General features: G+C 39.1%; 1 protein-coding gene across 6 annotated transcripts in view; it reads right to left on the bottom strand.

Annotated features, from left to right (window-relative positions):
• Positions 1 to 24,799, bottom strand: part of FNDC3A (fibronectin type III domain containing 3A) — a 117,629-nt gene extending 92,830 nt beyond the window's left edge. For 2 of the 6 annotated variants that reach the window (XM_017815057.1, XM_017815052.1), the window contains exon 1: positions 5,337 to 5,444. Coding sequence is in view for 3 of the 6 variants with exons in the window: in XM_017815051.1 (XP_017670540.1) it covers positions 5,337 to 5,438 (102 nt within the window). In the remaining 3 variants the exon portion in view is untranslated. Of the gene's footprint in view, positions 1 to 5,336; positions 5,466 to 14,867; positions 15,104 to 24,534; positions 24,606 to 24,690 lie in introns of those variants that run through there. The other 4 variants (XM_017815051.1, XM_017815048.1, XM_017815050.1 and 1 more) reach the window with 4 other exon arrangements.
• Between the last annotated feature and the right edge of the window lie 575 nt (positions 24,800 to 25,374).

Here is a 25,374-nt window from a genome sequence, read left to right as displayed (position 1 = left end):
TGACTAAATGACTTGAAATCCAATTTTCACATGTCATCCAATTCTCCCATATGTCAGTTTCTGAAAAGATTCATTCAACAGGAGAAATCCTGCCTCAAGTATCTTGGGAGGAATCTACTGTACCAGAGACCAAAATTAACCCAGGATTTATATCACGCACACAAAAACACATTTTAGAGAGAACAGAGGATTACTCAGAAGTTTTATGACGATGTTTCGTTCCATGAATTTTCATACCAAATACAAGTAGAAAAGGCTATGAACTACACAGCCTTCACTCTTGTTGCTACATTCATTTTCCGATAGCAAATATTAAAATAAATATATCTGAATGCTAGCATAAATTGTGCAATAAGTCTGATGCTGCTTTCTGCTAACCAAAAGCAGCATAGTATTCGTACATTACTATATACCAAAGAATTTTGAATCTTCATTTTCTGCTAAGGATGATGGCTTCCTCTAGGAATTTTAAAGCAAGTTTTCAATGCATCTGCAATCAAGGATATAGCTTAAATACATCAGAAAAATTCTGATCTCTAAGGCAAAAAAAAATTACATTTAACTAAGACAAAACTTCATCCTTTCTAACCAAAATATGATTAAGTCAAATAGAGGAAGGATCTAGTAATCTTGAGTCATCAAAACTCACATCCTTGTAGCTTCTTTTTTGTGATGTTGCTTTTTAAAAAAAATCATAGCCAACAACCAGTTAAAAACTTTTATGGAAGAGATTTTTTTGTATACAGAATGTCTCATATAAGTTTGATGATGTGTTTTCCAGTGACGGTTGCTACACAAAAGTACTAATCAATCCTGGGGAAAAAATACAGCTTGATAATGAGCTTCAATAAGCTGGCACTGAAGCACTTGCATGCCTGAGAGTTCCAATGGTTCCAGGGAACACATTTCTGGTGCACTTCAATGCTATGAAGTCACTGAAGAATGAAAGAATAATTGTCAACTAAAACAAACTTCAATGAATCTCCAAAACGTATCTGCTAATTCAATAGAGTCAAAGGGGAAGTACAAAAAAGAATAACAGAAAAACTCAGCCGAAAAAGGCAGAAGCAGCCATGCACATACTCTGTGTTCTATGAAATCAAAACACAGATGAAAGGAAAACAGCACAATATGGAAACCAGGGACAACAGTTATAACAGTATATGTTGTTAAACAACTTTTAACACGGATTTTTTTCTCGTAGAGGAAAAGATCATGAAACATATGCAGTTCTCGGCTTGATTTTCAGCAGTAAGGGAAAAACAAAGCAAACTGAACTTGATAATGTACCATATGCTTTTCAGAAGCAGAAGTGTCAGAAAGAAAACTGAGGAAATGCATTTAGCAGTGTAGTCTACATCTTCACTATTACATTTCTGCTGTGCTGCCCCATATGTAAACAACCTGAAAGCCAAAGAAGCAGATTGTTTAATTTGTTTTTATAGACATCTATTGCTCTGCTGACTGAAGATTTTCTCCTATGATAACAGGTTAATAATAACTTTAAGATCAGAGGTTTAAATATTTAAAGAAGAAATTTGTTTTAGAAACACTACCTTGTAGATTTGATGCTAAGTATCTACTTTAACTCACACACAGTATATACATACAGACACACATGCACTACACACAAACACATATAGAGTGTAATTTTTGGAAAACCCACCAAGGATCTAAACTTCTTAATAAAGTTTGGAGGGTAAACAACCAGCTTCCCAAGTTAGAAGTATTACTTTATCCCAACACCTTGCCAAGAAATAAAGCTGACTAAAGGTCAAACACTGTGTGTCCAATTCCCAGAGAAAAGGAAATGGTTAACAGGTACTGGGCTACTTTGAGAGTGCTATCTACCTTTTCTGGTAATAAAGGACACAAAGGTTATATAGAGATGCCTCACTTTGCAACTGCTAGCTTTAGTGGGAAGGTGCTGTGAAGGTCCAGAACTTCAGGGCTGCTGGAAACTTGTGTCAGCAACTTACTGTTTTGTTTTGGAATAGCACTGGGTGCTGCAGAAACTTTCCAAAACAATTTAACATCAGTGTGTTAAAATAGTTTGAACTCTTGCCTCTTCTTTTTCTTTCCTCCCACCAAATCAGGACTCACATAATCAAGCACATCCTTCCTGTCCAGCCTCAACAATAATCAGTAGAGCATGACTGAAGTAATATTCCTTACATGAAAAACTCTCAAGCACTTCCGTCCTCTCATAATATTTTCTGAGTCACTTGGTTTCTATCAATTCCTACAGATCTTCTCCATACTCCATCCACAACCCTACTCACCATCAAGATATAAGTACATTACCCACTCATGCTGAACACAGTGATAGGAAGGTGTAAAAGTAGTACTTCTGTGCTTAACAGAGAAGGAGGAGCCAACAGGCTTAGTCTTTGCTTTTCCTTTTCACTGGTTTTATCCTATGAAACTAACAGTAGTCCCTTGTTCTGTGGGACAGAGAATGCAGCAGTCTCCCACAGCAGCACTGAGTGACATATGAACATTCAGTTTAAGTTCCCCATGTTTTCTGACTGAACACTCATATTCCTCTAACTTTGCGGATTGTTTTGTTTTAAAACATGGTGGAAAGTTACAGCTTTAGCCTGATCAGACACTTCCACTATTTGAAGCATATGACCTTTCATCTTAACATGTTCAAATATTTGTACTGCTATTGCACATTTACACTGCTAGCAGAACTTCAAGTATTTGAAACAGATTATCTTGAAGATATGAACTGTTTCAGAAAAGTACTGAATGGTCTGTATTCAGTTGGTAACAGCTATGCAGTATATACCATAATTATAATAATTAATTCTGATAAGATGCAAGAAGGGGAGAATTGTTAAAAAAAAAATCCTCAGATGTTTTACAGTTGAACAAAAACTTACAAGTTTAGGATACAGTTAACTATTCTAACATAGAAAATACCAACATACAAACAAAATAGGTAAATAAAGAATTTTCTATTAGTCTTCAATACTTTTTCAGTCAGGACTGACTAAAACTAATTAGAATAGCTACAGACCAACCTATACACTATGAAGATAAAAGAATATAATATTTATTTACATGGAAAAAATAGTTCTGAATTTTGATTGCAGGAACACAATCAAATTCTGTCAGCACTACAGATGAAGTTACAGTTTATGCAATCCAACACCACAATGCTGTTATGAAAGCAACTGGAGAAGTATTTTTCATATTTTAAGGAAGTAACCCCGACAGAATATGTGTACCGTAGCTAAGTAAACAGGTTTTCAGAAAAATTACCAACTCCATCATGAAGGCAGAAGTCTTCTCCCTTCTTGTAGTTTCAAAGTCACAAGAGGGAAAAAAAAGTAATACAATGAACTAATATTCAGGTTAAAAATATTTTTCAAAAAAGATGAAAAAGGCTCAGTGTTTTGTACTTCACTACATCACACTTCATTTATATCTACCCCTTTCATTAGTGTACCATAAAAAACAAACAAATAATTTTAAGACTCTCTTAAATAAATAAGCACCTGCCTGACCTTTCTGCAGCCTAAGTCTTAATGGGACAACCTTGAGAGAGAAAGCAGTCCCTGCAATTCTGGGTTTCCCATATTTTAGATATACAAAGTATTTTCTACTTAGTGATGGCTTTTAAATCACCAGAAGCAAAAAGGGTTTCCAGTAGTTTCCTGCCATTGAACAAATGCACTTGCTGATTCTTCATGAATCATGTATCAGATGGGAAGGAAGGACAGAAAATGGAAGTTGCAACTTTCACTAGACATTGTGGAACATGGACAGTAGACAACATTGTGGTATAATTGTTAGTTATCATGAAATGAGGAAAAAAAATTACATTTCTTATTGATGACTGAGAATTTGCCCAATATTTTCTGAAGATTCTCTTTTTTAAAATATACAAGATCACTACCAGTTCCAGTTTAGACAGTAGCCTTTATGAGCTGCCCTTTATTTTTAACAAAAAAGGGCACCAATAGTATATATGCTGTTTTTCCCTTAAGAAGATTAACATAACCCCTCGCAAATTTATTTCTTTGAAGAAACACTTTGCTTGTTTTCCAGTTTTAATCTTACTTGGCAGGAAAAAGACACAACATTTTAAAGAAAAGGCATATCCAAAAGAACATTTAAACTCATATCTGACTCAAAATCTTGCATGATTACAGACTAAGCTTAACAGCACAGCTTGACAGCCTTATTTTTGTGGAGGGCAGAACAAGTAGCTCGGTCTCAACTACTTTTGAAAGGTCGTGATGAATAGGGGAGATTCCCAAGAACTAGAAGAAAGCAAATGTCAGGGCAATCTTTAAAAAAGGGCAAGGAGAAGAATCCAGGGAACTACAAGCTGGTCAACATCACCTTCAGCTCTGGGAAGATGAGTGAACAAATCTTCCTAGAAGCCATTTCCAAACACATTAAAGATAAAAAGATGACTGGGAGTAGTCAGTATGGGTTCACAAAGAGGAAATCATGCCAGACAAACCTAGATGGCCCCCAACGTGAAATTACGAGCTTAGTGAATGAGGGGAGAGCAGCAGCTACTGTTTATCATGACTTTAGCAAGGCTTTTGACACTGTCTTGTATAACATCCTCACACAGAAACTGGTAAATCACAGACTGAACACAGGCACCAAGACAGACTGAAAACTGGATGAAGTGCCAGTCTCGAAGTGTTGTGATCAGCAGTGCAAAGTCCAGCAGGAGGCCATCCACTAGTCACCTACCTCAGTGGCTGACCCTGGGGCAGAGAATGTTTACTATCTTCTTTATAGACCTGGATGATGGGACAAAGTACATCATCAAGAGACACAAAGTTGGGAGGAGCAGCTGATGTGCTACATGGGATGCACTGCCATCCAGAAATATAAATTCAAGAAGTGTCCAGGCAGACACTAACATACAAAAAAGCAAGTCCCACCATTTAAAGTACTCAGTTTTAAGAAAGTATCAATCTAGACATCATAGTTGTTAGCACACGCTGCGCCTCAGCTACTATGTTCTACTGTAGGGGAAGGTTTATTAACCTTAATAAGATCATGTGGTAATTTACATATATAGCTTCCAAATTAAGATGTGATCATGGCAGCTTGTCAACTTGGCAGCTGTTTGGTCCCATTCTTCCATGAAGTTCTTTCACAATACAGGTTTTCTGCTTCACACTCCTTACAAATTTCATCTCTGCATCAGTTCTACCTTCACCCCAATCTCTCATGAACGGCCAAAGTTGCGCAAATATTTTCCAGATGAAGGATTACTATCTTTTACAGTGTCAATATGTCAGTGATACCGTTGTAAGGAAAAAAAAAAAAAGAAAAAAATACAACTGAGGTTTCCTTACCTGTTGTGCTCCATCCCCACTAACAATGGGGGAAGTCAGAAGAGGGATTTCACTACTTATAATCGAAGTGGTATCTAGTAATGGTGGATGTTCTGCCATCATTGATGGTACACTAATTCACCAGATCACCTGCAAAGAAAAGTTACTCAAATGGTTAAACTATTTAAATATTTCTGAATGATTATGCTTAAAAACAGCCTCACTTCAGAAACAACAACAATAACAAAAGAATATTATGAAACCAGACTCCTTTCAAAAGTATGTTTCCACAACAATCCAGCAATCATTCAACCCTGAAGATGTGTTTTGTCAGCGAGTACAAGCCTTAGTTATAGAGAGAGGTTGCTTTAGACCCCCTCTAGCGGTTGGACCTCAGAAGAAGAAACATCACAGACCTGGAGCTAACAAACCCGAACCTTTTAACTTTGATAACAAACCAAGGTTTTGTCTAAGTTTGACTGGCACTGCTGACAAAACGCCTACTGAGGAAAAAAGAAAAGAAAAAAGCAGTTGCCTTAGAATCCACATATATAGTGTTCTTGTTTGTATGAAACTGGTAAAAAACCCCAAGACTTACAGGGTCACCTCAGAGACACTTGCTTTTTTCTTAATAATCAACCCACTTTTCCTATTATTATCATGAATGAACACATTATAGGAACAACTAGTTACTAGAAAATGTCCAAGTGAGGCACAAATGAATAATAATAAAAAAAAATCTTCTGCACAGTCTGGCATTTCTTTAGTTTCAAAGTGTATTAGACCCAGAAATAAAGCTGGGTCACTCTGATAACCAGTGGTCCTTTAATAGCTTTAATCAGCAGCTAAAACCTGGGGAGGGAGGGAAGAGGTAATGCCCACACACAAAATTATAATCCTCATAACTATACTACAAAAAAGCCCTTGCTAGCACACATTGTAAAGTTACATGAAACCTGATGACAAGAAAAAAAGCCACAGAAGCAAGAGGCCCATGAAAGCAGTGATACACTTCAACACTGAGGAGGATCACATAGCAACATAGCTACAGTCCTTATTCCCTCACCCTTTAGCACAATAGTTTACACATTCCCTACCCCATCACCCCATTCTATGTCCCCATATCAATTCTACCCCTGAATTCCAGTAGAAAATGTTTAGTCTTTTGTCAAGGCAGGCCTCTTCTGCTTGAGGACATCTGATCCTGGCCTGAACCACAAGAGAACAGTCAAGAAATGGGTGACTGTGTACCCTTTGTGCTCTGAAGAAGATGAAGATGATGAAGAAAAGCCCCCAGACCCAATTCCCAGGGTAGGCCAGGGGGTGGACCAGGGCAAAAGCTACAGGATGGACAAAACTTGGATGGGTTGGGCAGTATTATAAAATGTAACATCTCAGGCACGGCCTGCGCGCGCATCTTGTGATCTTTATGCCTAGGCACAAATCAAACCCTTTTCTTATCCTCAATTAACTGCTCTGGAGTTTCTTTTTCTTTCTCAGCACCTTTAGGCATCAAACATAACAGAAAGCAGCCAAGCAATCCTTTCAATTACCTTAACAAGTCATAAGTAACGTGTTTTCTGGTATTTTGTGTGTTAATGCTATATGAAGACTGGATGGAAGAATTAAGACCAAAAAAGCTGAAGAACAACATTTTTCCATGCTGGAAATACATACTCGAGTCTTATAAGCTGCTTTTAAAATTTCATTTCATTTTGCTTGAAAAAAACTGCAAAACCAAACCACTAAGTTATACTGGTTTAGTGTACTGGTCTTAACTCAATCCCAGCTAGACTCAGTACACTTAGCTTTTGAAATAAAAAAAGAATTAGATCAACAAGAATTGAGATATTGGTGTTCCTTAAAAAAACAGAAAGACAGATGGAAAAAATTCACTGGGTGAATGGCACATTTAGAATTCCCACAAGTTAATCATATTTTGCATCTGAAAACAGTACTTAACATCAAACATGGGCATAAAGATTAAGCTCAGAAGCAGCTTGTACAGTATTTTTAAACAAAACTGCCTCTCTTAGCCAGTACTTACAGTAGGCTGGTAAAAAAAAGTAGGTACAATTTTGAAGTTACATAGCCTGAGTCAGTAATGCCACAGGCGTTACATGTTTTGCCTTGATATCATCTGGCTAATGAAACTCTCTACAAAGACTTCCAAACTTCTCACACAAATATACTGTCTGCTCATAAACAGAGATGTTTACTTGTTACAGCATGTAACTTTAAATAAGAAAGGAGTGATAAAATGAGCTTAATGACACTGACTTCAATACCAAGATCTAGAGATATTTAGTTAAAAAACTGCTGTTGCAGATTACTACTCGGAGGCATCTTCTAAACTGACTTAGAGGCATCCCACCCAGCTGACTGTTTTTACTTTCTTTGCCCTCTAAGGCAGATGTTGTACCTCTGCTGTGGGTTGAAATCCGTAGTACAGTGTTGTCAGTACAAGAGGACTTGTGCACTAACAAAGCACTATAAGCCTCTTGTACAGCTTATACAGTACATATACAGTACATATACAGAATGGTTTAACTATTCCCATACTGAAGGTTGTCCTGCTGTAAAACTACAAACTTGGGAAAAAATCCATTCTGACGCTATTTAAGAGGATTCATTTCCTTTCCTGGTATAGTCTGCAAAGATTTAAGCTGGGGAAGAAAAATCCCTCTAGGTTAAAAGACTGAAACATAACTGTAAATACGAAGATTCATCAACACTTATGCTAAGTCATTTATACCTGCTTAGCCAGGCTAATTAGTCTCTCAAACAGTAAGAGCAGAGTTTTTTATTCCTATCTTACTTTAAAAGCTTTCCTCTTCATCAAACAAATTCTCCAGGCTACACAGTCAGTCCCCAACACTTCTGCAGGTGGGCAGAGGGCTGATGAAACTTACTTGGATCATCTTTCAAGACAGTAAAGTTTGATGATAAGCTTCCCAGGATACTATCCAATGACTGTTTAATGCATAATTAATACACAGCCTGGAAGCAGAGGTTAGAATCAAGGCATTGATTCCTGCTCCCACAAGAGCTAAAACCAGGCTTGCTCCTGGTGCCATTTCTTGGTCTTACAGCTCCAAATATTTTACAATGGTATCTAAAGCATCACAGAGAGAAAGGTAATTCCAATACTCCAAGGAATAATGCAACACACTTCTGAACTAAGCTGGCTTGAATTTCCCCAGGTTTAAGTTGAATGCAGCTCATTATTCCCAAGCCATGCTAATGAGTAGTTTCTTATATCAGAAAGCACTAACTGCCTTTATCACACAAAATGACTTTTGACTGAATTCATAACTTATGATGCACTCAGTGTTATCATCATTTTTTGGGCATAAACCAAAACATGTCTATCAAACTGAACATCAGTGAGAACTAAACATAACTCAAACTGACTCCAATAAAAACATCATTGCAAGTTCTTCAGGCCTTCCAAGACAGGATTGCTCTGGACATGCCTAACATTTGGTCTCAGGTTCATTCATTGATAGAATCATCTAGATTGGAAATGACCTTAAGGGTTATCAAGTCCAATTGTTAACCCAGCACAACCCAGTGTAGCACCAAACCATGTCCCAGAGCATCATGTCTACACATCTTTTAAATACCTCCAGGAATAGTGACTCACCCACTTCCCTGGGCAACCTGTTCCATGCTTGACAACCCTTTTGGTGAAGAATTTTTTCCTACTATTCTATCTAAACTTCCTTTGGTGCAACTTGAGGCCATTTCCCCTTGTTTTATCACTTGTTACCTGGGAAAAGAAGTCAACACGCATCTCACTACAACCTCCTTTCAAGTAGCTGTAGTGAGCAAGCCCAAAAGGCTCTATTGCCCTTGTCTGGACACACTCCAGCACCTCAATGTCTTTCTTGTAGGGAGGGGCCCAGAACTGGATGCAGGATTCAAGATGCAGCCTCATCAGTGCCAAGTACAGGGGGATGCTCACATCCCTGATCCTGCTGGCCACGCTACTTCTGATACAGGTCAGGATGCCATTGGCCTTCTTGGCCACCTGGGTACACTGCTGACTCATGTTCAGCTGGAGGTCAACCAGCACCCTCATGTTCTCTTCCACAAAGCAGCTTTCCTTTTTTTTTTGCAAAGGTGTTTTAACAATTTGATTTTTATGAAAATTAGATTTCCACAGGCATCTGAGTGCTTAGGTAGATAGTCTACCTTTGTTACACAGCCTTCATGCCTTAACTGGGACACAGCTAAGCTCCATGTCTGGATCCAAGTGCTTGATTTATTCTGGAGACAAAGCATGCTGCTCATCGATAAACCCTGACAGGAGGTACTGGTAGTGTTATTCCTGACACCCTCTACAACAATAATAAAAGTGCTACCTGTCAGACTGTGTAATCAATCTAGGAAAAAAAAATAAATCAATGTTTTCTTGACAATACAATATTAGATTCCTCTGCAATGTCACTGAACTAGTCTCGAAGACTAAAGGTTTAAACCTTTAGTCTACACTACACTACACGTTCATCAAAAGACTTTTCGCCATCAGTAGTCAAGAGGCAGCAATCTTACAAGTCAGCACGCATAATATGGTCAGACAGTAAGACGTGGTGTGTCTACCCATTGCAGGGGCCTTTTTTTTTTTACTATGAGAACAAAGAAAAATAGCAATTTGAAAAGAGAAAATTAGTGTGTGGCAGAAGGAGAAGTCAGCTAAAATTGACAAAAGATTGGCATGAGGATAAGAAATGGTCAATAAACTTATCCTGGAAATAAATTATATCACATTCAATGCAAGGACTTCAAATGGCTGCAAACAGAGCCTTTAGATCAGCAACTACCAGAAGCTTGCATTCAAGACTTCTGGAAGAGATCTACCTAGATCTTTGAGAATGACTTGCTAATGCCTTGGGTTCAGAGAAAGTCTCAGAGGTCTGGAAGAAAACTAGAAGTTTTGCATTAAATACTGTATTGTAAAAGGGTAAATGGGACAATATAAGACTGTTATCAAACAGTGATCTGAGGCCAAATAAAAATGAACGTCAACACTGGATGTTATTTGTAAGAATTAAAATAAAAGTAAGATTGATTTAAAAAGCTTGTCCAATTAACTTGATGCGAATCTTCTGGTGATGGACATTGCTGAAAAAGGTACTAATAAGTGAAGTGGAAAAACAATCTTAAAACCTTATTTGGCATTACACAACATTTCTCTTCAATAAAAACACTGAACAGATATTACATGGATTAAAACTGGACAGACAGTCCTTAAATATTAACAGAGTTGTTGAGCACACGAGTTTCCAATAGGAAGGGAGGTATCAATTCTCGGCTTCTCATTACAAAACACATTTTTGACCATGTTCGCAGAGGAAAAAAAAAGAAAAAAAAAGAGAAAAAAAAAAAGAAAAAAGCAAAAAGAAAAGAAAAAAGAAAAGAAAAGGAAAAAAGAAAAGGAAAAAGGAAAAAAGGAAAAAGGAAAGAAAAAAGAGAGAAAAAGAAAAAAGAAAAGGAAGTCAAAAGAAAGTCTGGAAATGACAAACCAGTGACAAGAGATTGAAGTTATTTCACTCCACTAAAATGGCATGAATAGCTTAAAAAGTTAGGCATAACAGAAGATTTTAGTACATAAAGGTAACACTATTCTTTCTAAAACAAAAAAGAATGAATTCAATCCTGTGAAGGGCTGATTCTGACAATGATAGAATAATAAAAGTGGACAGCCAAACACAGGTTTGCCAAAAGTCTTTATCAATTATATCAACAGGTTTACCTCCCTTAGCAACATGGAGGATATTTTCCCTGCCTCTGGCTGCAAATACCTACAATCTCTACTGGAATAACTTTACAAGCTTTTGTCTACAATTGGCTGACTTAAAATTGTTGATAACTTTTCAAAGTGTAATATGAGTGACAACTTCTTGAAAATATTGTTCCATATTAAAAATACCAAAAGCAAGATGTGCATACTGTAATTTCAGTCGTACTCATAAAACTGCTCTGGATGATGTAACTGTCCTCCAATTCCACCTAGTTTCTGGATGTACTCAGGGTTTAGTGAGGTCGTGGAAAGGGCACAAGAAAAGCAACTTGCATTTGGACAACAGGTAAGAATCAGCCTACAGAACCCACACAAACAATTCAGTAGCTTATTGTCAGGTTTCCTGCACCACTGAAAACTAACAGATGCAGCAGCCTTTAGAAGGGGTAAAATAACATGTGGGATAAACCTAAGGATTTATTAAAGGCCTACTCACCACACCATTCTTGTGGACATACTAAAAGGGACCAGACAAGAAAGAGGACACATTAGATGAACAGAGAGATAATTCACAGCACAGTTGCTAAGCACAGAAGCAGCTGAGAAGTAATTTGCTACTGGTGGTGCATTAAATGCATGGTTATTTAGAAATCTACACTGATTCATGCACAGCAACAACTGCTGCATGAATAGCCATTTCATTTCTTGTCTTGCTACTGCATATACTGAACCAGGACCAGACACTCAGAGCGTAGTTCAGGATTGCTAACTCAGTTGACACTGTTCTTTCAGAATCTGCACCGAGTCTGTCCTAGGATGAAAGTACAGGGTCTCCTAAGAGTTTAACCAACATGTGTAGGTTACTGCTTTGTATGAGACTGAAGTTGCAAACTACCTATTCTACACTACCCCCACCTGAAATGCTATTAATTTTTCTTATCAACATATGAATTTGAAAATACTTTGAAAAATTTTTCTGAAGGCTATCAAAGCTGAAACAAAGCGAGGGCATCTAAATTTACTGGTTATGATTTGTTTAGACTCCAGGACTTATGTCTCAAGAACCTTTAAGGAATGGATTACACTAAAAAGGCAAAAGGCTAAACAATGTTGACGCTCAAAGACTGTGTAGCATTCCATAGTTCAGCAAGCAAGTTTGCCTTCTTGAACGGTAATGACAATTTAACTCAATTCTTAAATGCCTTCAGATTTGGGCCTTTGATGTTTCTGTGGCATTACTCTCATGTTGTAAAGCACAATATGACTTTGCTTTTTAGTCAGTTGTTCATTAAGGGTTAAGGAGTATTGTAAGGCTGAGATCATTGGGCAGTGCATTCAGTGCATTTCCTCTGCACATGCAAAGGATCAGTGTTCCACATCTCCAAGAGACTAGCAGCTGATCTTAAGGATAGTCTCTGAAAAACACATCAGCATTAAATCAGCTGGATCACCAAGGTAAAACAACATGAGTCAGCAGCACATGTCCTCGGAGGAACAAAGGCTAACAGCATACAGGGCTGTATTTGCAGAGAAGCACAGCTGAAGGGCTGAGGGAGGAGGCAATTATTCCCCACTACTCAGCAGTAATAAGGTGGAATCTGAATACTGTATTTGGTTTTGCTCTTCCCAGCCACCTCCTCCTCCCCAGTATGAGATGCCATGAAGATTGTTACTGGGCTTAGGCCCATGAAAGACAAGGAGAAGCTAAGACCATTAGAGTAGCCAGGGGTCACACCTAGCTAGATCCCACTACCTGAAGGATGCTTGTTGAGAGCCTTAAATCAAACTCTTCTTGGAGGCAATGTGCAAAAGTACAATAAGTGTTTGGATAAGACTCTCAGGCACATGGTGTTATTCTTGGGGTGTCCTGTGCAGAGCCAGGAGTTGGACTCTATGATTATGATGGGTTCCTTCTAACTCAGCATATCCTATGATTCTATGCCAGGCACATGCTGTACCATTGGAAATTCTGCCTGGCCATAAGGAAAAAAAAAAGATATCTTCACAGTGAGAGAGGTTTAGCACTGGCCTATGTTGCCTGAGAGGCTGCAAAAATCCTGTAGATCACCAGTCTCCAAAGAGGGGTAAATGCACCCCAGCACAAGTCAAAGGCCTTGGAGTGTGAGAAGAAAATATTTTTTGTCACTGAAAAAAAACCCTTTTAAATAGTGGTTTTCATCTTTATCTTATCCTTTATTTTTTTTCTATGTGTTGCTTTATAGTATACATATATTAGTAGAATCGCATATGCATATAATTAAAAATTGACATATATTGGAAGAGCACACTCAGAACATCTTTACTGATGGGGTGGGTACATAATCAAAAAATTTGGAGACCAGTGCTGTAGAAAATCAAAACCTGACTATGCAAGGTCCTGACAAAGGGCTGAAGCAGGCAATCTCCAAAGGCCCTGTCAAGCAAAATTCTTCCACGAATTCCAGGATATTAGTCAATCAAAATACAACACATAATGCCAAAGTTAAATGGTTTTCAGTAGACTGGAACCCAGAGAAAGGACACTAGTTTGCCTCCTAGCTCTAAAAGCTGCCAGATTCTCAATTCAAATTTCAAAGTAACAATGACAACACTAACCAAAACTCAAACTTTGGAAGACATACCCATAACTCTGTTTATAACAGAATTACTTTATTATCTGGCCTTTCTCCTAATAAGAGGAAGAAGGTTGCATTAGAGGATAGCTATGAATTAAAAAGTTGTACTTCTGTATTAAACATCCTACACAAGCAGGATTTCCATTTTGGTTGGGCTGCAGGCACTACTCTGATAAATGTAGTGACAGCTAATAATAATGCTGTGTACAAGAAAAACATATGGACCACTCCTTTCCTAGAGATTCATTGCTTCTGGTTATTGAGTTTGAAATGAAGTATAATTGTTTTTCCCAGCACTGGAAGACTTACAAAGCCACACTCCACAATGTGGAGTGCCTACTGAAGGAGAAACTTGCATTGCTGTTTTTGTCCTCAGTTTTTGTGATTTATAGAACGCTGCTTCTCTACCTACCTACTTATTATCACAATCTTTACAGCAACTTAATACTCTTTCACATTCTAATTCTGTCAAATCTGGTGAACAGACACAACCTTTTATCATTACTGAAAGCTGTTAAAAGGAGCCTTGATCCTACACAACACAAGGACAAAAGTTTAAGCAGGGAGAAGACAAAAGCACCTAACATAGAAGGGCACAGTGTAAGAAACAGGTTTAATGAAATCAATATTAAATGTTTCCAAACTGTATATTATTATTACATAAGAAGTGATAAAGCCAGGGTTATCATACATATGAAGTTTCATAAATGCTTCAACCTGTGTTGAAGCTGCCAATTCAAGGTTGTCATAAGGTGTGTTTTCCCAGTGAGTTCAGTACAGCAGAGCAGGTGTGCATTCCTTCTTCACCTGGGTCTTCCCTCAGCTATGTTCCCCCCAGGAACGACAGGCAAGGCTCATCCTCCAGTCCAGATAACTTCCAGTAAGAAGGAAAGGTTTCTCTGAACAGGAGACAGCACTTCCCAGGTTTTGCCAAAGACCAAGAAATGAATTTACAGAACGTAAAAGACCATAAAACCATCACCCAATCCTAACGCAGGAAATGCTTTGATTCTGCCTTCTCCAATATGAAGGCAGCAGGTGCACTTGAAAAACAAACATCTTTCAAACAGCTGAAGCAATAAAGCCCTATTTTATATCATTAGAGCCTCACATCTGAGTGACTCCTCAGGAAGATGCAAGCTACTATTTAAACTTTTCCTATGACTGAAACATTTATAAGTAAATACTCACCTTGTCCATTCTTTGGTGGCTACTGTGAGATAAATTCTTTATTATTTCCTGGAGTCCTTAAAACATATCTCCTTCTTGACAATTTCAGACTTGTAAAAATTACTATCATAATTCCTTCCTATCTCTAAATTGGCCATCCAGTTCAGAAGTTATCAGATAAGAGTGGACAAATACAAGTGCCCAACACGTACAAATATGCTAAGATGAGGAAAATTCTAGAATATTCCAATGCAGTCCTAGGGTGAAGAGGAGAGAACAAAGAATATACAACAGATGTTAGTCATATCACTTAATGTAGTACTGGAAAAAGCTTGGATAGAGTGATGCAGCTGGCGTAGAAATGTATTAGAATATAATTACCCAGAGATCCATAAGGTTGTAGCTGAGCTATTAAAAGTTATGAAGCATGATGAAGAGTTTTGTGTTTTTAAGAATCAGAACTGAGCAGAAGGATTTTAATTCCTCCCCCCCCATACATTTACCACATTCTAGTCACACAGTTTCAGATGTGGCAATTACAGTACACTAGCTTTTTCTTTTCAGTTCTGAACTAATTATTTCAATTAATATGCAATTTATTTAAAATATATGATTTGTTCCCAATAAAGTATTTTTCCTGTTTTAGAAGTGTTTCCTGGGACACTTGATAAAACATTTTCCAGCAGAACAGAGAAGTGTTATTTTTTGTTAGAAGAAAGGTGTTCTGGGGACCATTTCTCTTTCACTAATTTGACAATCCCATTTTTAAGTACAGTGAAACTGAAATGGCTATTCCCTTCAGTGCTGGTCATAATACAAAATTGCAGATAGACAATACAGGAAAATTATAATAAGTATAGTTTCATAAAGTAAATCAACAAAGTCAGAGTCGGACATTCACTTAAAAGTGAAGATATGCTAAATGTTTTACTAAGCACTGGAACTCCCTATGGAAAAAAGAATCTACAACATATACCATAAATATGGAAATACTTCAGCTGTAGCTCTCAAGTGTTGTCACACTCAACATGATTTTCAAAGTCTGAGAAACATGATACACAACTCTGTACATACTATATTACCGCTAGAAGTTGAACACCAGAAGTTGTAAAATTAATGCAATACTCTTATGAAGGAAACATTGATTGATGAGCGAATGCAAGTTGCCCATGAACAGCCAAAACAGTTACCGGATCTAACTCACACCCAACAGTAAACATCTGATCTACCCAAAGCAAGAATGGCCAAGCCACACAATGGCAAACCTTAGCACTGCAGGAGTTAAGCGTGCTATAGTAAATTAATACTTACTTCAGGCTATCTTCATACTTCAGGATATGAACCACAATGATTTAGAAGCAGTTTCAAATGCAGTTCATGCATTCATGCCCTGGGTACTATAACCTAGATGGGAATGCATAGTAGATAATTGGAAATGCTCCAGCTGTTCAAGTTTAATGCATTCGTATTTATGAGCCAGCAGTTTTTGAATCTGAGCCAAAGAAGCTAAGTTCTTAATAGTAGTTGATGTAGAAAACTAAACTTTTGAAGGTGAAGAGTATATAGAGAAGAACTAGACACTGCTAAACCAGTCATCTGTAAAGGCACAATATGTTCATGGCACTTACCACCTCAGCTTGTCCAGCACAAGCGTTAAATGCTTGACTGTACACAGCGAGACCAGTGCAACTGAGACAACTCGAAAACACCACATTCTGGTTTTATATGTTATTATTATTAGATTATAAAAAAAACCACATTCACAGTCCTATCTGGATGAAGTACATATAATTTGAAGCCATTGCATAAGAAAAATTCAGTGCTTTCCAACCATTTGCCCATCCCTCTTATACCTTCAAAGAAGTCTAAACGGGTTCTGTAACTTTTAGTAAGTGGTAAGTGCAATCCTACCACAAATCAGAATTAAAACTGATAGTTTTACTTGGAACTAATTTGATAGTGTACATTTTACAATTAATGAGTAAACTATCAGTGCAAACTTACACCTAGTCTTTAGCAGGAACATTAATCCAATGCACTGACACACACTGAGAGCAATATTGTGGCCTCCTTTGTCTTAGAGAACAACTTTCATTTAGATTCTCTTGGGAATCATCCTCAAAAAGAAATGAGGAGAATGAACTGCATAGTGTATTTTTTGCACCACTTTGAAAGATCTGCAATGTAATTCCACTTTATTTATGCTACATTGATCTGAACTATGGGACTTTTGTGTTTTACACTCTTGTTACTCTCAAGAACTTCCTTAAAGCCTCCTAGCTTTATACCAGCTAAATTAGGTTCTTCTAAGCTTCTGCCAGGACTGGATTTCCTTCAGTTTGTTTTCTGAAAATCACATGGCTTCAAAACCAACTTGGTCTTTCCCAGTTAACTGTTACTCTTGCCTTCATTTCTGCTTAACAACATGCTTATTTTTTGAGAAAACAAGCAAATTTAATGCCAAGAAACAAGCTACTTCCCCATTTTTTTATTGACTCCCCTTTTTCAGAGGCTATGAGTAACAAGGACAAATTTCCAAAATAATTTTTCCTATGATTCCTTTAAGGCAAACTAAAAACATAGATATATTTTTATTAATGCCTGCAACTGGTCAGTGAGATAACTTTATTGCAGAGGCAGCTGCCAGTGTTGGAGCTACAAGCAGAACAAGCAGCTTTTAAAGAACTCTTACGAAACAGCTTTTTTCTGTTCATTTAAAAAAATGGAAACTGTGCTATCCAAATGTAAGATGACATACGATTGATGAGGCTACATGTCTAAGAGATTTAAAAACTCATCTCCACTGATTCTTTTTGGAAAACCTGTAGGTCTCGCTTCCATAAGGAATAAGACAACAGCACAAAACATGACAAATCAAGACAGGCATATGGAAACTACTTCTCAAGAGCAAAAATCCACCAAAACGGAAGGTCTTTTGAGGCCTAACAAACACATTTAAAGGGTGTTCTTTTATCAAGACTTAAAACTGCTCTGCTCCAAGTCAGTTCTGCTTAATTGTCCCAGCAGCTCCCACCTGCACCACTGCAAGCAACTGGTCAACAAAGTGAATTAAACTGTGGCACTAATGCAGTTTAAAATGAAACATATAAAAATTGGTTAGTTTTAACATAGAACAGTTCTCTCATCAATTTCCCTTTTTGCAAATACACAAATGAATGCCAAGCACAGGAATAAACAGAGACGATGTGCTACGAGAGGAACTGCTTCTGCCAGCATCAATGCGTAGCATTCATGAAGCTGCAGACTATGACAGTAAAGAAGGTCAAGAGGCATTGACAATGCCAGGTGCTTCACTTTCCTAATATTAAATGTAGCCACAATGGTACCGAAGCAGTTACTTGTATGCCACAGAAAAAAAAAAAATAAAGCAGAGCAGTCAAACAGCACCTCAACCTGAATGCAATTCTTGGAAGACAGAATGTGCTACTCATGCAAGAGTTCTCCAGTGGAGGAGTGTCTGCAACTACTGATGGGAAGACAAAACAATAGCAGGTTTCTCCGATGATATCAGCACTCTCTTCTCCCACGTTCCACACCATCCTCCAAGCAAAGTATTAGTCAGTCAAAACACCATGGGACCAACTAGTTGGATTGCCCAATCAAATCAAGAGGACAAAGCTGCTCTCAGCCTTCTCTTTTACACGTGAAGTTGCAATAGTTGTCAATTTATTAACAACAATACAGCCACAAAAATCAGAAACTGATCTGTTTGGAGCTGTACTGCCATGATATACACAATTAAATGTACTGGGGTATTTTCGAGATCTATTGCTTGATGTACGGTAACTTATCCTCACCATTGAAATGTCACCATTCAGTGGAATGTGCATACATACTAATATTATCATATGTGGACAGTGAAGTCATTAGCATGCCTGAAGAAGGTAAAACAATATTTCAGCTGCACCTAAGACCGTTCATTGTCAACAGTCACTACACACTTCCACAGCTTCTTTTAGCCCTAATTTCTTAGTATGTCATTTCAACACCTTCAATCTACTTTCATACTAGATTAAATAGGTAAATAATTGTCTTAAAATATGGTCTTCCCCATTTACATTTTTAATAGAATCTATAGGATTTCCAGAGGCATGGTAGCTCTTGTGGCTTATGACATTTATTCCTACTTCCTGTAGAAAGTCCTCTAACAGCCTATCAATATGTATTTTGAAATATTAATGAATTGTTATAGTCATGGTTCTCTCTCACTGCCAAGGCATTAATTTCAATCACCAAAGTTCATGTTAAACCTTCTTATCCATTAAATTTTTGCTTACAGATTAGTTTCCAGCTACATGCACACTTTTTGCAGATCATTACTACTTGATTTGCTATCACTATCTAAAATGTGTTCCTTTGCCACAAACTAAAATGAATCCACTTGCTATTCTGTTCCTTATGTCTACATTTCCTTCTGTCAAGTCATCTAGTAGATACAGTTCTTCCAGTTAAAAGGACAACAAACCCTGAGAAACAAAACCCTGCAGTTTGAAAACTGGAAGTTAGAGAAGAATTTGTTTTATAATCAAAGGTGTAAGATATAGTATTGAGTATGCTATGTTAGCAAGGGGAAATGAGACAACAGCTTGACAGCAGTCCATGCTTGTAGGATCCTGCACGACACAGACATTGGATCTGTACACTGGGGAAACTCCATCCCATTTACAAGGAAGTATTTACACTTGCGAAGTACAGAGTTTTTTTACTTTTTACTGCAGGTAACAGTAAAGCTCTAGGTTTGCTAAGTTGCACTTCAAATTACTTAAAATCAAAAGCCATTAAGGACTGAACTTCACAGATTTAAATGCAACAAAGGTACAAAATAAATGCAAAGTAAATTCAAAAACAACTGTCATGAAGAAGGTAAAGTTAACATTTGTGTCTTGCGTATTCTTTTTCCCTCCCGATTACAGAACAGAGTTACTATCTATTCACACCTGTCACAGTACAAATCCTTTTGGACCTTGTCACTTTCCCTAGGACAATCTCCCAGACTTTGTTAAATAGATTTTTCAAAACATGGAGGACATTGGTTTAATTTAGTGAATTTTCATAGTTTTGAAACAATATTTTTGACACTACATTATAGAAGCCTGTGTGTTGCCAGAAAGTAAAAGGGCTTGTTTTAGTCCTTCTGGAAAGCAGAAGGCACTTATTTCATCTTAGAAAGTGCTGTGCTTCTCTTACTAATGGATAATAAAAATTAGCTCTACTGGTAACACTGGGATTGAAAACTCCTGGATAATTTAATTTTTGACAACTCTTTATGCCTCAAGTAATTAAATATATAATAAGGTACAACACTTTCCATTGCCTATAAATGCAGAAGTTTTGCAGCTTATCTTTTCATCTGTCCTAAATGCCTTGGAACAGTTCTGGAAGCAAAGCTGGGGTGAAGTACACTATAGGCACATTCAGTGCTCCCGTTTAACTTCTGCAAACTGCTGTTGGGATGGTGTTTGACACCCAAGATACTAAACTGAAAGAGTGGGTATCAATGTTAACCTAGGTGATGTTTTGACTGCAGAACGGCATGAGCAGAAGGTCCACACATCTTGAAAAAGCAGAAACTTAAAGGGAGACAAAAATATAAATTATATTAACCAAACTGGTAGATACACGGGTAGGTCTGGTGAAGCTGAGGTCAACAAGTGTGTTCGCCCAGACACAAATGGTGAAAGTTTATTTGGAGCCATGAATAGAAAGAGGGTAAAGTATGCTCAGTCTAACTCAACTTGAAAAGTGCTGTGAAGACACCACTAATGAATTTGGTATTAAAGTTTTAATAAAGTGTTTCGAAAACACAAGGATATTCCATTCCTGAGATACTACAATTCTGAAAACAAAAGCATTCTAAATCAATACATCAAAGAAGAGTAGTAACACAGTCCTCTATACAACTGTGCCATCAAAGTGAAGACCAACAGTCTATGCAACCTGCATTGAAACCAAAACAGACTATCAACACAACCAAGAACGGGGGCATAACACAGCAAGTGAGTATAAAAAGAGTCCAGTGTGAAAGCAACAGCTAAAAATTCTATTTAATTATTGACAAAAGAGCATAGCAAATTCTATCTTAATTTTGCATTTTGTTAAGGTCATCTATGACAGGTTAGCAAAAAAGTCTGAAGATTTTTCAGTGGTTACAGGCTCAAGAGTATGTGAGCAGTTGGAATGGGATGAGATCTCTGGGGGGTAAACAGAACAACTTAAAAAATATTTGTTCCATCTGAAACTAAAGGTTAATTAATTGGAATGATTAAAGATGACAACCTACAAGAAACATGTAACAGTATTAAGTGTTACAGACACTTTCTAAACATCCTGCTACCTCATCAGCCCTACAAAATACCTCGGGATGACAATCCAAAATATTACTGAACATAAACAAAACCATTAAACCTCATTGATAGAGAAGTTTAAGAAAAAGGCTGATAGTGTTTTTCTATTGGCATCAAGTGAACATCAGCATTAAGGAAGCTCAAAGTTTACTGCATATGTCAAAGAACGAGCAAAAAAATGGTCATTTCTGTAGCTCAGGAAGCACTGGCCCCATGAGCAAAATAAACATTGTTCGTGTTTGCTGAACAGAAAAAGCAGCAGTGTACTCATTCCAAACTATTATCGCTTTCCTGAGATACAGACAGTATCTTTTAGTTAAGCTAAAGAGTTGACAACCCAAGTCAAATCTATTTTTACTTAGATCTGGTCCTACAGGAAAACTAATGGCTCACAATCGAAGTCGTGCACTATAAATTGCAGCCAAGTTGAATTTTCCTACAGATTGCCTGGAATTTCCCCAAGCCAACAGTCTTAAAGAAATTAATGATAAAATCTAGAAGTGTTACTGACACCTATAACAGAGATGAAAACGACACGTTACTTGTAGATAGTTTAGCAGAGATTTAACTAGAAATCCCATAAAGACTACAAGGTGGAGTTGAAAAAGAGGTACAGAGTTGCTGGAGAGAGGTTAAGAATTCCTCGGGTTCCAGGATACACTGACAAGAAATATCAATAGCTGCAGACAACAACTCTGTCTGGGAAGTGGGCCTGCATCCTCACAAAAACCGTCTTCTCTAGTGTCTCTCTGTCTGGGAATGAACAAGACTGCATGTTTGCCAGTTCCACCCAAAAAGCAGACTGGACTGGATTACAGGATTTCCTAGAGGTATCAATGGACAATCGCACTTAACACCTTCCAAGCATTTAGTATTTCTAGAGATGAATGCATTTACAATAGCATACACTATTTCAGAAGTGACCTTCCAGCAAGGTAAATCAGTGCATTGCCTAAAAGCATTTAGAAGTTAAAACCATTTATGAGAAAGTATTGACAAAGGTGAAAAATTGTACCTCTCCTAAAGTCAGGCTTTAAGAGTTTTGCTTCCCAGTAAGTCCTAAGACAGAACACTGCAAAAGCATGTTCAGTTAAGTAGTTAAAGTTGCCATAACAATTATGAAGGATATCCTTGAGATATTTTGAGCCAAAATGATTATCAGCATAACACTGAGTTAGCCAACGTAGGTCCGAATTCAAGTAAAATTAAATGGCCACAAGGCAAAGAATAACAAAGAAAAGCATCCCAATATCCACAGGACTCACAGCCCAAAGCAAGTGACTTATTAGTCCAAATCATAATTCAAGTTTCTGCAATTTTATTACATTGTTGCCTATAAAAATCTAAAGCTTCTGAGTTTTAAGTTCACAAACTAGTAGAAACTCCAACTTGAAAAAGGTAGAAATGCCACTAATGGACTGAAATCAGGTAACTTAAGTGTTGGGTGCAATGACCTGAGACTCATGTAATTCCTACATCTAGTGCTTGTCATACAGCAAAAAGCCTCAGAAGATTTCCATCTGCCCTGCAAAAAAACTCTGTGACACTCATCTAATTCTGTCTTAATCCCACCATCTACAGTAGTCAGGCTGTGACTCTGCTCAAAGCAGATTGCTCTCCTCCTGACCAAGTGACCTAAGCAACTGATCACTGAGTCCTGGTCCTTCTGAGGACAAGGATCTGTGTTTCTCTTAACCAAGGCTTCATCTACCAAAAATCATAATCCAATGCCCCAATGTAACTGATACAGCACATAAATTTTCTCCCCCAAAATCACCAGAAAAACCATTCTAGTGTAGTTTGCCAAAACAAGTCCCAGATTCAACACATAAGGCGTCAAGATGACTTGTGTACACTCCGTACACAGAGTGAACCTAAAACTAGATGTTGTGTTGATCAGCACCCTTCCTGCTCCCTCATGCTTAGTAGAAACGCCAGCTGTTACGAACTCTATCCAATTTGCAACATCAAGTAGTACAGAAACTCAGCTACTTCCATCCTTCACATACATGCACAGCTTTCTCCCTACCTGAAAGCTTGCTACTTCCCCATTCATCATGTGATTAAATTTCATAATTATTTGAGACCATTTCCTTAAAAAGTAAAAAAAAAAAAGAGGCAGAAAAAAAGTAACTGATTGTCCTTTCTGAACTTTAAGGACCATTGAACTGCTGTGATTTTGTGTTGCTATTTTACAACACAGAAAATAAACACATCTGTGGATGCAGGTTCACATCATGGCTACAGTTAAATTTCTATGCTGTGTAAAGCAGAAAGTTTCCCATTGCCATAACAACAAAATAGCTTATTTTAAGTAAAAAGCTGAGCAGGACTGGGTCCTATAGCTTCTAAGACAGAAGTTACCAAGTATTTAGCAGAAAAAATTATGAAATTTTAAGGTTCCACAATACCTTAAGAGATTAATAATCAGATATGTATTTGATCAAATGCAGACTTAAATTCTAAAAACAAATTACTTCATGATGTGAAATGTTCTGGAATAACATTTGACAGCCAACGTGGCTTATAAAATTGCCTTTGACAGGGTTAAACTAATGACTAACGCGTCTTGAGGTGCCGGTCATAGCGTCTGCTCCTACCCAGTGTATTTATTTTCCCTTGTTTCTGCTGCTTATTTTCTTCACTTTGGACAATAAAAATCAGCTGAAAAGTTTCATTTTTGCTTTTAGTTGTTTTCACTTTCTAAGTTGCCTAGAAGCAACGAAAAGTTTCTGTTTAGGTTAGAACCAATCTTGGGCGATGCTCGGGGAGGGAGGAATCGGGCGTAAATCTCGCTGAAAGAATAATGCCTCTGCCAGCACTCGGCGAGATGATTACCGTGTTTTCGGGAAGACTGTTTTACCTACACACAGAAGCTGAATCCCTTTAGCTGGGAGTTCCGGGGGAACCTTTAAGGCTTAGGAGAACAACAACAACAACAACAACAACGAGAAAGAGGTGTTGAACAGCACCACTTCCTTCTCCCCGCCTGTCACAGCCGGCTCAGCTGTTCTGGTCGCGCTCCGCATCTGCTTCTTTCTCCTGCTCCACCATCGCCTCCTCCCGCGGCCGCCCGGCGCTGACAGCGGGCCGATCCCACCGCCCCGGCCGGCACAGGCACCTCCGAGCAGGGACGGAGGCACAAAGTTTCTTTCGCGGGGCTCCGCCGGCAGAACCGGCTCCCCGGTTCTCAACCGGGAAAGCGCAGGCAGCGCGGCTCCTCAGGCACCGCGGGCAGGTATCGGCGCTGCCCCGGTCCCCTCGCACCCCTCCAGCCGCCCCGCCGAGGGGAAAGGGGCGGTTCGCCAGCAGCGCCTACTCACCGCCATGGCCCCGCGGCTCTCCCGGCTAACGGTCCGCGCTCCGCCGCCAGCGGGCAGCGGCGCCGGGGCGGGCAGCGCCGAGGGGGAGGTCCCGATGGCGCAGACCAGGCTAGGGGCGGAGCTTCCCCCACCCCTTTGCCCGCCTACTGGACGTACCTGTGGTCCGGCCGCCGCCACCACTCTGCCGCCGTCCCTTCCTCACCTCCCCGCACCTGTCACGGCCTCCCGCCGCCGCCGCTGCAGCCGCCGCCGCTGCCACCGCCCCCGCCCCGCCGCCTCAGCGTTGTCCGCCACCTCACCCGGCGGCGCCCGGCCGCCATCTTTGGGGAGGCCTGGGGGGGGCCGCGAGGGGGGAGTTGGCTCCGGCGCGCAGAGCGCCTGCGCAAAAACCTCCGGTGGGGGGGTGTCTGTCGGAGGGAGGGGCGGTGACAGATCGGAAGGCGGGGCTTGTGGATCGCGGGGCGGGGCCGGAGCGGAGGAGGCGGGGCCGGAGCGGAGGGGGCGGGGCGTGCGGGAGGGCGTCAGGGGAGGTGAGGGTCTGGTACTGAGTCTGGGTCTTGGGCCTGTTTTGTGGTCTGGGTCTGTGGCCTGAGATGTGGGGTCAGGGCTGCACCTGAGCCTTGCCTGTGGCCCTGGTACTGGGGCATGTGGTGTGGGCTTGCTTGTGTAAGCGCTGCTCAGCAATAAGGAAAACACGTCTATATAAATCAACCCCGTGTTCGCTACAAATCCAAAACACAGCCCCATACTAGCCACTGTGAAGAAAGTGAACTCTACCCCAGCCAAATCCTGCACATTCCATGCTTTATGCCATACCATTTACATCATGCCCAGGTCCCA

The sequence above is a fragment of the Lepidothrix coronata genome, unplaced genomic scaffold, assembly GCF_001604755.1.
Source record: "Lepidothrix coronata isolate B3197 unplaced genomic scaffold, Lepidothrix_coronata-1.0 Scaffold48, whole genome shotgun sequence".
NCBI classification, from domain to species: domain Eukaryota; kingdom Metazoa; phylum Chordata; class Aves; order Passeriformes; family Pipridae; genus Lepidothrix; species Lepidothrix coronata.
Note: the sequence above shows the minus strand (reverse complement) of the source record. Positions and strands in the feature narration are given on the sequence as shown.